Source organism: Primulina eburnea, chromosome 1, assembly GCF_022965805.1.
Source record: "Primulina eburnea isolate SZY01 chromosome 1, ASM2296580v1, whole genome shotgun sequence".
Taxonomy (NCBI): Eukaryota; Viridiplantae; Streptophyta; class Magnoliopsida; order Lamiales; family Gesneriaceae; genus Primulina; species Primulina eburnea.
The window spans coordinates 53,066,290-53,079,122 of record NC_133101.1 but is presented as its reverse complement, the minus strand read 5'-3'; the positions used below and the strand labels follow the sequence as shown (position 1 = coordinate 53,079,122).

The following is a 12,833-nucleotide window of genomic DNA, read 5'->3' as shown; positions in this document are numbered from 1 at the left end:
TATCAATAATTAATTGTCCATTAGAGAAATACAAATTCAGTTAAAAGTAAAAATTCAGCATACGTATGTCACTAAAAAAATTCAAATTTGCCCAATAACTTTTGTATAAATCTATTATATTTGAACTTCAAATTTAAATTTTTTTTCGCGTAAAATAATGAATATGATTTAATTTTATCTTAAAATCTTTGAGTTATAAATATAAATTTATTTTACCTCAATGTCGATAAATCATATATATATATATATATATATATATATATATATATATATATATATATATATATATAGATTTATCGACATTGAGGTAAAATAAATTTATTGCTAATTTAGCCAATACATAATTGGAAAACAATATCTTCTATCCATATATTTTAGCCTTTTACGCTTACTTTTATGTTTACACCATGAAAATCAATATGATTATTTTGTGAAGTTGATTTTTTGTTGGGGATAGACGAGAGAAAAACAAATATATATATATATATATATATATATATATATATATATATATATATATATATATATATATATATATATGGAGAGAGAGAGAGAGAGAGAGTTTATGGTTTAGTATAGTATCTATAACAAAACAATAGGTCGACTCATTCCACTTTTGATCATTGAAGAAAGTAATGCCAGAAAAAAACAGCCTCCAGACTGAAAACACATTGCCTCCGTATACTTCACCAAAAAACCTCTCACCTCTTTTTCACTAGAAGTGATGTCAAATTTCGGCGTTATACAATGACGGAATCATGAAGAGTTCTTGTGTTTATTACACCAAGTCTGTCCCATAGAAAACAGACCATTTCAACCTTGTTTTGAAGGTCGAACAGACTGACTTAACCAACAATAACATCAGTCTAAGAAAAGTAAATCTACGAATAATTCATATTATCCATCAAGGCACCATAACAGGTAATCGCGTTGTCACATAGTTCAGCCCAAATCTCCCAAGCAGATTCAAAAGAGTTCAGATTAAATAAAGAATTGATATAAATCAAGACCATGGTTGTGGTGTAACTTTCTCGCTAACTGTTGAACCATATTGTGGGCCACCTTTACGAAAAGATATAAGGAACTCAACAGGATACCCCTTCAGTTTACAAGGTGTGAGACCAAGATCCTCAAACGTCAAAGCTGGAAAACCATAAAATTGAGAAGGTAAATGTATGTACAGAAAAAGGGGGCTGAAATCATAGGAAATCAAACTTTTCCAATGAAAAGAAAACCAATAAAGGTATAGGATCCTTGAATAATGTGCCATACCATTTTCAGACACGACAGTATCAACAGAAAAGGCTTCAATCAGGTCCAAATTGAATATAGAGGGTGTGGGCATCGGGACTGGAAGTTTCTTGAGCAAAACTTCTCGAGGTGTTGCCATAGCCTGAAACCATGAAGACCAGAGGAGAAATTTCTTAACTATAATAGCAGCAACCAGCAGAAAGCATGTCCACATAAACATGAAAATGAACACTTCGATGGCAAAAGAAATGTGCTTAGTTTTAACAGAAGATAGGGCTTAAACATTAGACACGAACAGATGTTTGCACATGCACAAGAAGCGGGACTTGCCTTGGCAATAGAGAAAGGAATCTTCACAAAGCGAGAGTATTCGCGAATCACGTCAAACATAAGTTCTGCCTATACAAAAGTCAGAATAAATTCTCACAACTTCAAAAAATTTAAATTTTGGAGGGTGAGCAAGAGAGATATGAATGGAGAGAGAGAGAGAGAGAGAGAGAGAGAGAGAGAGAGATAGAGAGAGAGGGGGAGGGAGGAGGGGGAGAGAGAGTAGCTGAAGGATTTACTAGTTGACGTGTGGTAAAAATCTCTGGTCCACCAAGTTCATAAACTTTTCCCATGCTGGCACCATCATCTTTTAAGGCGGCAACAATTGCCGAAGCAACATCAATAACATATACAGGCTGAATTCTGAATATGCATAATAGTAAGAAATATGTCCCGCTCCACAACAACTCAAAAACATGCAATTAATTTAAAAGTCAAAAGTCATACTTGGTTGATCCATCTCCCATCAGGGGAAGAAAGCCATATTTTTTAGCAAAATGCGCCCACGGATTTAAAATTCGGTCCTCTGTGCCAATCATTACAGCAGGTTTCATTACTGTGGCCTGAGAATAGATAAGTAGATTTATCAACGAAAATAAGATTAAATCAATCAAAATGTCCAATTCCGAGCTAAAAATCTAACCACAAATAAGATTAGCACTAGCTCGTGATGAAAAATCTAATCATCTTAGTCATTGTTAGCACGCATACTTCTTGATAAATCGACAGAGAATCATGTCTTAACTTAGAAAAGTAACAGTTAGTCAAACTTAGAGACTTCCAGATAATACGTCTTGGAAGAACCACTAGTTATGTGTATTGCTAGAGATTAGTCTTTCATTTCATCTTAGTGGACCACTAGTCCACTTTCTGTAATTCAAAAACAATTTTATACTAATATAAATTAAGTTTCCTATCAAAAAAAAAAGATTTCCTACTTTGTAGCGTAAATGTCATCACGATAAATAGTTTTAACTTAATGAGATGGTCAAAGGTCGCTCAGTTTTTTATGAAATAAATGTATGACATGAAATCATGTAGACATCTGGAATCCAGGTATATTAGAGCACATATCAACTCACTGTCCAAAATTTGCCCATGTCATGGCAGCTGCTCATAAAATGAAAGAAAACCAGACAGAATGTTGAGTTTCTCTCAAAATCAGATTTGAGAAAGGTGTTAAGTAAAGAACATAAAGTAATATCAATCAGAAATTCAGAATCCAAAGTTCATAAGGGATAGCATGACTTGTGGTCATCCGCTGAATTATTTTGAAGCCAAAATATATGGATGGAAGAAATGATTAATGGATATCTTGAAGACTTGAATGGATATCGTGAAGACTTGAATGAATACAGTGCAGCAGCAAAGCATTCACTGTAAAGCATTAATAATAGAAATTAAGCACTATGTGGAGCATGAAAAAAAAAATTTAAGTAAACATATAACTACCTCTGGCAGTTCTCGTAAAATAGCTTCTTCAGCAGCTGCTTTAGCTCTACACATTCTAGAAGGGGATGACGGAGATGCCCCCAAGCAAGAAACTTGAATATATCTCAATATGCCACCATGTTCCTTGGCAATCTGTGCATACAGGATGAATCTATCAGTACATTATATTATCAATCAGATAAAGATATATGAGAGACTACGTTGTTTGCACCTTGGAACAACCATGATTCATGTATTGAAGCCAGAAATATCAAAGCAGAAAACATAAAGGGTAACAGAAACACACCACAGCAAGCTGTTCAGCCATATGATGGTTTACTTCCTCAAAACTATAATTTCTGGTCTCATACTCCCTTCCTGTTTGCAGGCCATTCACAATATAAAGCAATTGCAGGCAGCATTTTTTCACAATATCTGTGTGGCAATAGCATCTTACCAATAAGATTAATAACAACATTAGCCTTTGCCATCACTGCCTTAATGGAACTTTCATCTCTGGGATTGTATTTCATAGGAACAATCTGCAGGTGAGAAATGTGAAGAACACCAAGTCATAGGTTTTGCAAGTAGAAAATGGCCACAACTTAAACACACAGGGTAAAGTCCATGCATGAATTCACCTGACCCAAATCACCCATCAATTTAAGGTGGCGATGAGAATCCTCAGAACCTCGAAATGGTACTAATACTTGAGAACCCATCTTTGCTAAAGGAGAGGAGTAGGTGAAACACGGATAAAACAACATAAAAAGTTGAGCTTGGTTATAACACAACGAACTTTAGCACGAATTTACAGAATTTCAGCTGAAAAAAACTACGCAGAATAACAGGCAACTCACCAAGCTGTTGCACCAAATATCGTCCAAGAAACCCTGTCGCTCCAAATACAGTCGCAACTATACCACTGCCAGGCAACAAAATTCCCAACTTCAACTAGCAATAATATGACTTAAAACACAATTACCATTGTAGACATTAGATTCAGTAACTAGCATGCTTGTAGCAATTGAAAAGACATAAGAAAATAAAACAATAAAAAAATGAAATCATCCAAAACTCGATGCTAGAAGAATAAATGGTAGATGCAAAGAGCTGGAATAAATAAGAGATATATCTAAAGATTGGTATAATACGCACAACAGCGAAAAAAATTAGCAAGTGACTGAAATGGGAATAAATAATTACATAAACTCGAAACCACAGAACAATTTTCAAACAAATTTAGAGCAAAATTAGGGCTCTGAAAATGAAAATAACCTGACAGATGATCTGCCTCCAGTGCCCTTGCGAACCAGATGCCCCACGCCTTTGGTGGTAAGAGATGAAGCAAACCTTGGATTCTCCACTCCATAATCTGTTCAAAACACCACAAAAAAATGCATTTTCGTCTATAATCTGCGGTTAAGCGTGTGTGTGTTGCTTTATGTAAGTGGTGAGAGAACGATTACATTGATCGGAAAGCGGACAGAGAGATCTAAAAGAGGAAACAGAAGCGGGCGACTGCTTGATGGATTGGTTCCCCAATCGCCTGGAAATTGCCTGCATTTTTGCCGAGGGTAATCGAGTTGGCTGATACAAGGGAATATTTAAGGAATTAACCTCCACCGGTTGACTGAAATAACTGGGAAGATAATCGAATCGAATCGAATCGAATCGAATCGAATCGAATCGAGGTGAGCCGAACTCTTGAATGGTTGAGCTTCGTTCGTTTATAATCGAGGCTCGAGTTTTATTAAATGAATATATGTATGTCACACGAGTTTATTCAAGCTTTTATCGAGTCTAAACAAGGTTAATAAATATGAATTATACATTTAAATTTTTAATAAATTAATTAAAAATAAATTATGTATTTAAAGAAAAATATATATTTTTATTAAAATTTGTAAATTTATTATAATAAATAAATCTAATCGATTTTTCTAAATATTTCATAAATAAAATGCAAAATAAATAAATCAAATATCAAAACTATTATTTTTTCATCTAAAAGATTACTCTCGAACTTACCAACGAACATGTTCACGAGCTAACGAGCCGAATATTGTAAAGCTGGAGTTTGGTTTGTTTATCTTAACGAGCCTCATTAAACAAGCTCAAACGAGTTTTTTATCGAATCGAGCTTCGAATAACTCACAAACGGTTTGGTTCGTTTACATCCCTAGAACTAACCTTCCCTTTTTAATTAATTTATTTTCTCTTTTACCGTTTTAAAATAAATTTTTTTTTAACCCCAAATCAATGAAAAATTGTAAATAAACATCTAAATCTTAGTTTCATTTAATAGTATTCTCTCTTTTCTTAAAAGTTAGTTCAAACCTTCTACTTTTATTTAAAATATTGCAAAATCATTCATTAGCTTTTTAATCTTGGTTCGTGGCGTTGTTATATATCGAATATGTTCTTAAAGACATACAATTATACAAGTTTTCCGGCCTATATACCTTGATTAATTTTTTTTATAGTCCATCATGTTTTCGTAAAATAAATTGAACATTTTATCTTTTATACCATAGTGTCGTCGGGTTGTATCCATCGGGTTTTACAAACTGTTTCTAACATCCTAACCATGCCGCAACATGAAGAAGTTGTGCCTTCATCTTTCTTCTGCCTTGTTATATATAGAAACCTTGGTGAATTTGAAATCTAGATTTTAAATCTTGTGAATTATTTTGTCAGTTGTGGCTGACAGCATCTTGCGAGTGATGGTCATTTCAACCACTCATTAGTGGTTTGTCATTATGGGTGGTTGAGTTATTCATCTTCCATTATTTAGTGGAAACACCTTTTAGTGGTGGTCCATCCTCCACTAATGGAGTGGTTGGATCACATGTCTGATTTATCTTTTTTTGGAGAATGATCAAATGTTGTCTAACCATCTACCCATATGAGCCATGTTACTGAATTTTTCGTGCGTTTCTTTGCTCCCCTGCTGCTTGTTATTTCACAAAATATTTTTTTTCTTTTCAAATAGGTCTTCTGCAAAACTTTTTGTTTTTCATGTCATAGTGTTAATCAGAAAAGATCCATTTACAGAATTTTGATAAAACTTAAATAGAAACTTGATTTTGTTCATCTCGGTTAGACAGACCCATAACTTCTTGCTCTTTTGGTGGAAATGTCGTCTTCAGTAAATGAAGAGACAAGGGGTATTTCATTCTCTGGTGTATCCTTTATGAACTTCTGGATGTTCATATATGGTCTCCTAAGCTCGATGAAATGAAAGGCTTTTCGTGTGAACTTTTCTCTGTTGGTTATGGTGTTGTATTGGAAAAAAGACAATTATAGAATATCTCATATGGACAAATAATCATTGTTTTCCATGTCTCGTGCATTGGTTCATATATCAACTTTGGTAATCCTGAGATTTCTGGGAAGCTGGGTGATGTAGTATAAATATTGGCAAGAGCCCTAAATTCATACCATGTCTTGACCTTATTAGGATATGAATTCGGTTTCATCTATACTCTAGGATATTTTTTTGCTACATCAACCCGGATTGTGGCTGGGTTAATGCATATTCTTGTTTTCAATTTCTCTCATTTCTGTTGATAAACCTGAAATGGAAAAACTGTAGATTCATTAGTATCAACCTTAATTTTACTCTTGTCTGTATGAGGTCTAAGGTTGATTTCTCTATTTTCAATCATTGAAGTGAAGGTTGACTTAACGACTCGAGATAAGGATCTGAAGTACCAATTTTTGTTTTGACCGACTTATCTGGAGATGATCCTGACTTAACACTTATAGTAAGGGTACTTGAATCCCCTGCAATATGTATAAAGTCTTGTACTCGAAAACACTTCATTTGGATGGCTTCTCAATGCCTTGGAAGATAGGTTTTCGCATTATAGATCATAACTGAGTATGAGCCTGTATACAATCTATAATTCTATCAGAGACAATTCTCTTATCGGTTTGTTGTAGCCTACCCTCAACATCTGCATTTAGGGCAAGCTTATTAAACTTGTTTTAAAGCATTTCAAGATGTTCCCTCAAAATGCCTCTGCATTTTTATGTCGGCATCAATATCACCATTATCTCTCTCTTATTATAAAATCTGAAAAAATATTTTCATGATATTTAATTATCACAATATCAAAAATATAATTTTGACATAAATCTTGATACATTAATAATCTAGTCTTCTTAAGTTTAAATTTTATTCAATTTTTCAAGAAAACTTGTATTTGCGTGTTATTAATCTTTAAAGTAATTTATTTGCTAGTAAAGATAAAGGTCATTTTTCAAAAAAAATTATTGCAAAAAATTCATTTTTGTTGATATGTCATCGTATGGCTTCTGCTTCTGTGAATAGACCACTACAATATATGCATGATTGTTCTCCTTCTAATATGAACTTTGTTATAACAGCTGTCCATCGATGATCACTGAAATCTGTGTATAATACCATATGATCTTTATCTTGAGGAATAATCATTTTTGGAAGATTTTTGTTAGACTTAATTTAATTGTGATGATGAGAGTCAAAACTAGTAGGCCGTGATAGTAAAATCAGAAGACAATATAATAAGCAGAAGATCTCATATCGCTTAAACAGAAGCAGTACTTTATGAGTACTTAAACGGCTTGTATAAATCAGAATCAGAACTTAGCTTAAACAAGAAGAACTTAACGTTTTTATTTGATAGTTACAAGTCTTAAATGTATTTATTGCACCATTAATGCTGTATGAAGACATTTAACGCTCCTTACTAGTTTTGGTATGAGACAAAAACTGATTATTCTGAAGCTTTCTGCAGGACCCTTTTTAGGTGATAAAGCTGATTTACTCAAAGTCAAAGAAGCCGTTTTATCTATAGACGTTGGATTCAAAGCTTTCTATATATAAAGATCAACCCTATATAAAAACAGACGATCATCAATTTTTATTTTTTTTATCAAGCAACACATTATCTATCCAACGTTAATTTGAGCAACTCAAAGAACTACTCGTTATCTTAAAAGCTCAACATACGAAAAAGCGACACACTCGTTATAGCATTTATCTGATCTTCTGATATCATATTGTGTTGTTGTTTCGTTATCTCTTCACAAGCTATACACTTTACTACATCTTGTTGAAAAGAGTCTGTAATCTGGGAAATAGTATTTTCCAGAACTTTGTTGACTTCATTATACTGTGTTACAAAGCAAAGAGTTTCAGTAGGATGAGGGTAAGTCCTACTGAAGTGGGTGTGTACAAAAGTTGTACTGTAATAGCTAAAGTCTTTAGTGATACCTTCTAGAGACAGAAGAAGGGGAGACGTAGAAGATTTCATCTACGAACTTACAGAAACAACCACTGTCTACTGCCTACTGTTTTATTGTTTTCACTCCCATATCATCATATCGTTTCCGCACTTATTATTGTGATATGCTGGATATTTATTCGAACAAGAAAAACTATAATATATAACAAGATTCTAGCACCCTTTGCAAAAATGTCCAAAAAAAGAACGAGTTTATTCACCCCTCTCTAAACTCGATATCGATCCCCAACAATTTTTACAAATTCTTTTGTTCATATAAATTTTGCATATTTTTTCAATAATGGACTAAATATTTTCTTTGTTTTGCTAGGTTTTTAATAAATATCCCAGCAAAATTAACAACTCTTAAGGAATTTTGTAGTTTTTTTTCTTTTAGTTTATCTGAAAAATCCTATATTTTTTCCACTATGTATTCGTATAGATTTATTTCAGATTCAACGATTTCTATTCTAATGAATTCAATCTTTCTTGTAGCAATGATTGTTTTTTTCCAGATAAGACCAGTCTTTCTTTCTTACAAACTTTACAGTGAATTGGCTAATCTCATCTGTAAAACTTCCCAATTATAGTGTCCTTGTAGTGTAGAAAACGCTATGAATTTCTTATTATCTTCCAGCATCCGAATTTGATAGAATCCGGATTTATAGTCGAATTTAGAGAATATTTTTGCGTTGAATATCCAACTAAGTAAGTGTTCTCTTCTAAATATAAAATATCCAGTGAATTCTAGGATTTTATTAATTTCTTGATAATTAATAACTAACATGGGTTTGTTTCTTTTGATCTCAGCGTGATTTTTTACCAGAAAACCTGGACTGCTGTATAATGATATTCCTTGTTTGACTAGTCCAAGGTCCAAATGTTCCTTTATAATAATCTGCATATCCTTTTTATCAATTATGTTCATCGGGATAGGCTTGCATCTGACAAATTTATATTCTTTGTCTTCCTTAATTTTAAGACTACTTTGAGTTAATTTTTTTCCCACCATGCCAAGGGATCTTCATTGTAATTTTCTTTGATCATTTTCTTCAAATCTTTCAAGGATACTTTTGATTCAAACTCTACATCATTATGGTGTATAGCTATCTTGACGAATTCTATTTCTTTTGGTCGGAGGTCATTATCTTCTTTCAATTGGAGCATTGTTTCTCCAATCTATAGAACCATTCATTTTTTATTTCAGAAGTTTTTCTTCATTATCATGCTTGCTGTGAAACTGGATTGATAATTTTATATAAAATGTTCTCTTAGTCTTTGGACTATGTGTAATGCCCGAGATTTATTTTGCCATTAATTTGCAATTATTGATTGATGAACTGATATGATTATAAAGGATCGCTCTAAGACTTGATTTGAGTTTGCATGTGAAATTTGATGTGCGAGGACAGTACCTCTCGCGCACATGTGCGACATGATGCGCACACATGCGTGAGATGGGCAGAAGACCTCGCGCATATGCGCGAAGTGAGGGCGCGCATATACGCGAGCTGTGCGAGAAGCTAGGTGCCAATTCCAGATAACCTCGCGCATATGTGCTAGTTGCCGAGATGTTATGTGCCGAGACAAGTAGGTCTCGCACATATGCGCTGAGAGAAGTCGCGCATATGCGCGAGACGTGCAGCACCTAGAGTTAGCCACTTGCCTCTAGCCATGCATTGTATAAATGTCAACAAACGATTTGTCCCTCAGAATCAGTAAAAAAAAACGAAAGGCTTCCGGGGAAAAGTTTCAATTCTTGATACTAGAATTGTGATTTTGTGAAATCCGTCCGTCCGATTTTCAATCTGACTTCAGTACCATGTTTCTATCGACAAAATCTTCAACCGGACGTATGTTTTACTACGTTTGATATGTTTTGAAATTATGATATTACCAGATCCGGATATGATTCATATATGGTGTTCGTGACATAGTAGACATCGTATATTCAAAACCGGATTGAAGAACGGTTATCGTATTAAATTGTTATGATTTTCAGAATGGATTTGATTGAGATTTGATATCTGATCTGTGTTGTTATCGATTATGAGATGTTGGGATTAATATCGGATCGATATTGTATTGTTGGGTATATTGAGTTTGTGCCATTATGCCGTTGAAACATAATTTGATTGAGTTCTGATTACATCCAGTATTGATTTGAGATTTTATATTGATATTGTGCCTATTGGGAATGTCCTTCCAGATTAATATATTGAAGGATTCGAAGACAGATCAGAACCGAACCCCAATGGAAGAAAGGTATAAATCGATGTTAATCGGGAAATGGACTTGAGTCATATTGGACTCGATTTTCCCAAAAACCACATACTTTACTTTATTGCATTGATGTTTGAAATTCATGATATTTATATGCTTAATCTATTGATTTATAGCAAAGTGTGTATTGAGTCAGGGGCGGAAATGCCTAGTCATTGGCGGATATGCCAAGCCTGTGGCGGATATGCCAAGACACTGGATGATTGAATTATATCGATGTTGCTTAGGAGTAGATCAACTCCTATCGCTGAGATTCGATATATGAGACAATGTCCAGAAACCGAGATCCCTAGATTAGAGATGAGTCGAGTCTGAGATGACAAGTCACTATTGATGTACATTTTTATATCATTCATGTTTTCAGATTTGATACATGTTAATGATAATTATTATATTCTTTTATATATGTTTTTATATGATTGCATTTTTTCATTGTTTATACTGAGATTATATTCTCACCGGAGTTATCCGGCTGTTGTCTTGTTTGTATGTGTGCATGACATCAGGTGGGACATGATCAGGGTCAAGAAGAGGATGAGAGAGGACCGTTAGCGTGGAGATCCGGACTTCGAAGTAGATCTGTTTCATTACCTGACATATAGTGAATGAACAGTAGTTGTTATGATTTACTTTTGTATAGGACTTGTACTTTAGATCTGGATATTGATCTTGTAAATGAAATAAGATTTATTTCATTTGTTTCGCACTCGTGTAATTTATAAAAAAAAATTATGTCCCACATTACTTAATTGTTACATTGGATCTTAATAACGATTAAGAAAATGAATTAAGTTTGGGTCCCCACAGCAGGTGGTATCAGAGCAGTAGGTTCCAGAACTCTGGGTTTCTTAGACTGAGATAGAAGCTAGTGAGCGGGGTAGATTGAGTTTTCTTCCTTGCTTTTGATTGTTAGCATGTTTTACTGCTTTGAAATACATGTTTACCTGAATTATCTTATTTGATTTGGTAATATGTATTATTAAGAATGAATCAGAACCGATTCTTGATCAGCAGTAAGATGATCGGAGGGGGGACTGAACTAAAACAGATTTGTTGTATTGGGTTACTAATCCTTTTGATAATCATATATGCCTCCTCAAAGAGTCCCAGAACAGGGCAGTACTTCTGCGAATCCGATGGATGTGACAGCAACTCTGATGAAAACGATACTGAAGAGATTTCAGTCGTTCAAACCACCAACCTTGAAAGGAACAGAGACTTCTGTTGATTGTGAGTGTTGGTTAGATGACATAGAGATGTTGTTTGATTCTTTGGATTACACAGATGAGCGCCGAGTCAGACTGATAGGGCACCAGTTGCATGATGTTGCAAAGAACTGGTGGATTACGACAAAGAGAGCAATGGAGCATCGAGGTACGACTATTACTTGGAATGTATTTAAAGTTGAGTTTTATCAAAGATTCTTCCCAGTGTCGTACAGGAAAGACAAGGGAGCCGAGTTTGCAAACTTGAGACAGGGTCACTTGAACATAGATGGGTATGTGGCCAAGTTCTCTACCTTGTTGAGATTTGCTCCACACGTGGCTGATAATGACGAAACAGTTGCCGATCAGTTTATCAATGAACTGAACCCCGAGATCTTTACATTGGTGAACACCAGGCGACCGAATAACTTTGCTGATGCCCTGAACAGAGCCAAAGGAGAATAAGCAGGTTTGATAAAACAGAAAGGAGCTTCGTTTGTTCCTCCAGCACCGAGACCACAGCAACCTCCTCCCAGATTTGAGAGTGGTAGCAGCAGTGGTGGAAAGAAAGATTTCTTGAAAGCCCGAGAAAAACAGTTCAAGAAGTCAGGGAGCAGTTCTTCTAGCTCCAGTGGTTCCCGACAGATCCAGAGTTATATTGGGGCTTATTGCAGAACTTGCGGAGCGAGACATCCGACCGAGAAATGCCAAGGAGTGATTGGTAGTTGCCGTATCTGTAGACAGCATGGAAACTTTGCGAGAGTATGTCCACAGAGAGGTTCCAAGGGATCGCAGGGAGTAGAATCAGCTGGATCAGTGGCTCAGATTGATAGACGATCATCAGCTGTTCATTCTTTCCAGCCACCACCGACTATTACTCCGTCACAGTAGAGGCCAGGAGGAAGCCAGACAGTTATCCAGCCTCCTAGACAGCAAGCCAGAGTATTTGCTTTGAATGAGGAGCAGGCCCAGGAAGCACCAGACGATGTTGTTGCAGGTAACTGTTCTTTATGTGGTTACCCTGCTTACGTATTGATAGATACGGGTGCTTCACATACATTTA

At 34.9% G+C, this 12,833-nt stretch overlaps 1 protein-coding gene across 1 annotated transcript; it reads right to left on the bottom strand.

Moving 5' to 3' along the window:
* Positions 1 to 685: 685 nt before the first annotated feature.
* On the bottom strand, positions 686 to 4,642 carry LOC140831036 (NADH dehydrogenase [ubiquinone] 1 alpha subcomplex subunit 9, mitochondrial). Its single transcript, XM_073194731.1, has 12 exons — positions 4,479 to 4,642; positions 4,288 to 4,384; positions 3,870 to 3,934; positions 3,651 to 3,736; positions 3,467 to 3,551; positions 3,317 to 3,387; positions 3,031 to 3,162; positions 2,026 to 2,141; positions 1,818 to 1,941; positions 1,582 to 1,650; positions 1,273 to 1,393; positions 686 to 1,143 (listed from the first exon to the last, which is right to left on the bottom strand). The coding sequence occupies exons 1-12, from the start codon at positions 4,573 to 4,575 to the stop codon at positions 1,004 to 1,006; spliced, it is 1,203 nt and encodes a 400-aa protein (XP_073050832.1). The 5' UTR covers positions 4,576 to 4,642; the 3' UTR covers positions 686 to 1,003.
* Between the last annotated feature and the right edge of the window lie 8,191 nt (positions 4,643 to 12,833).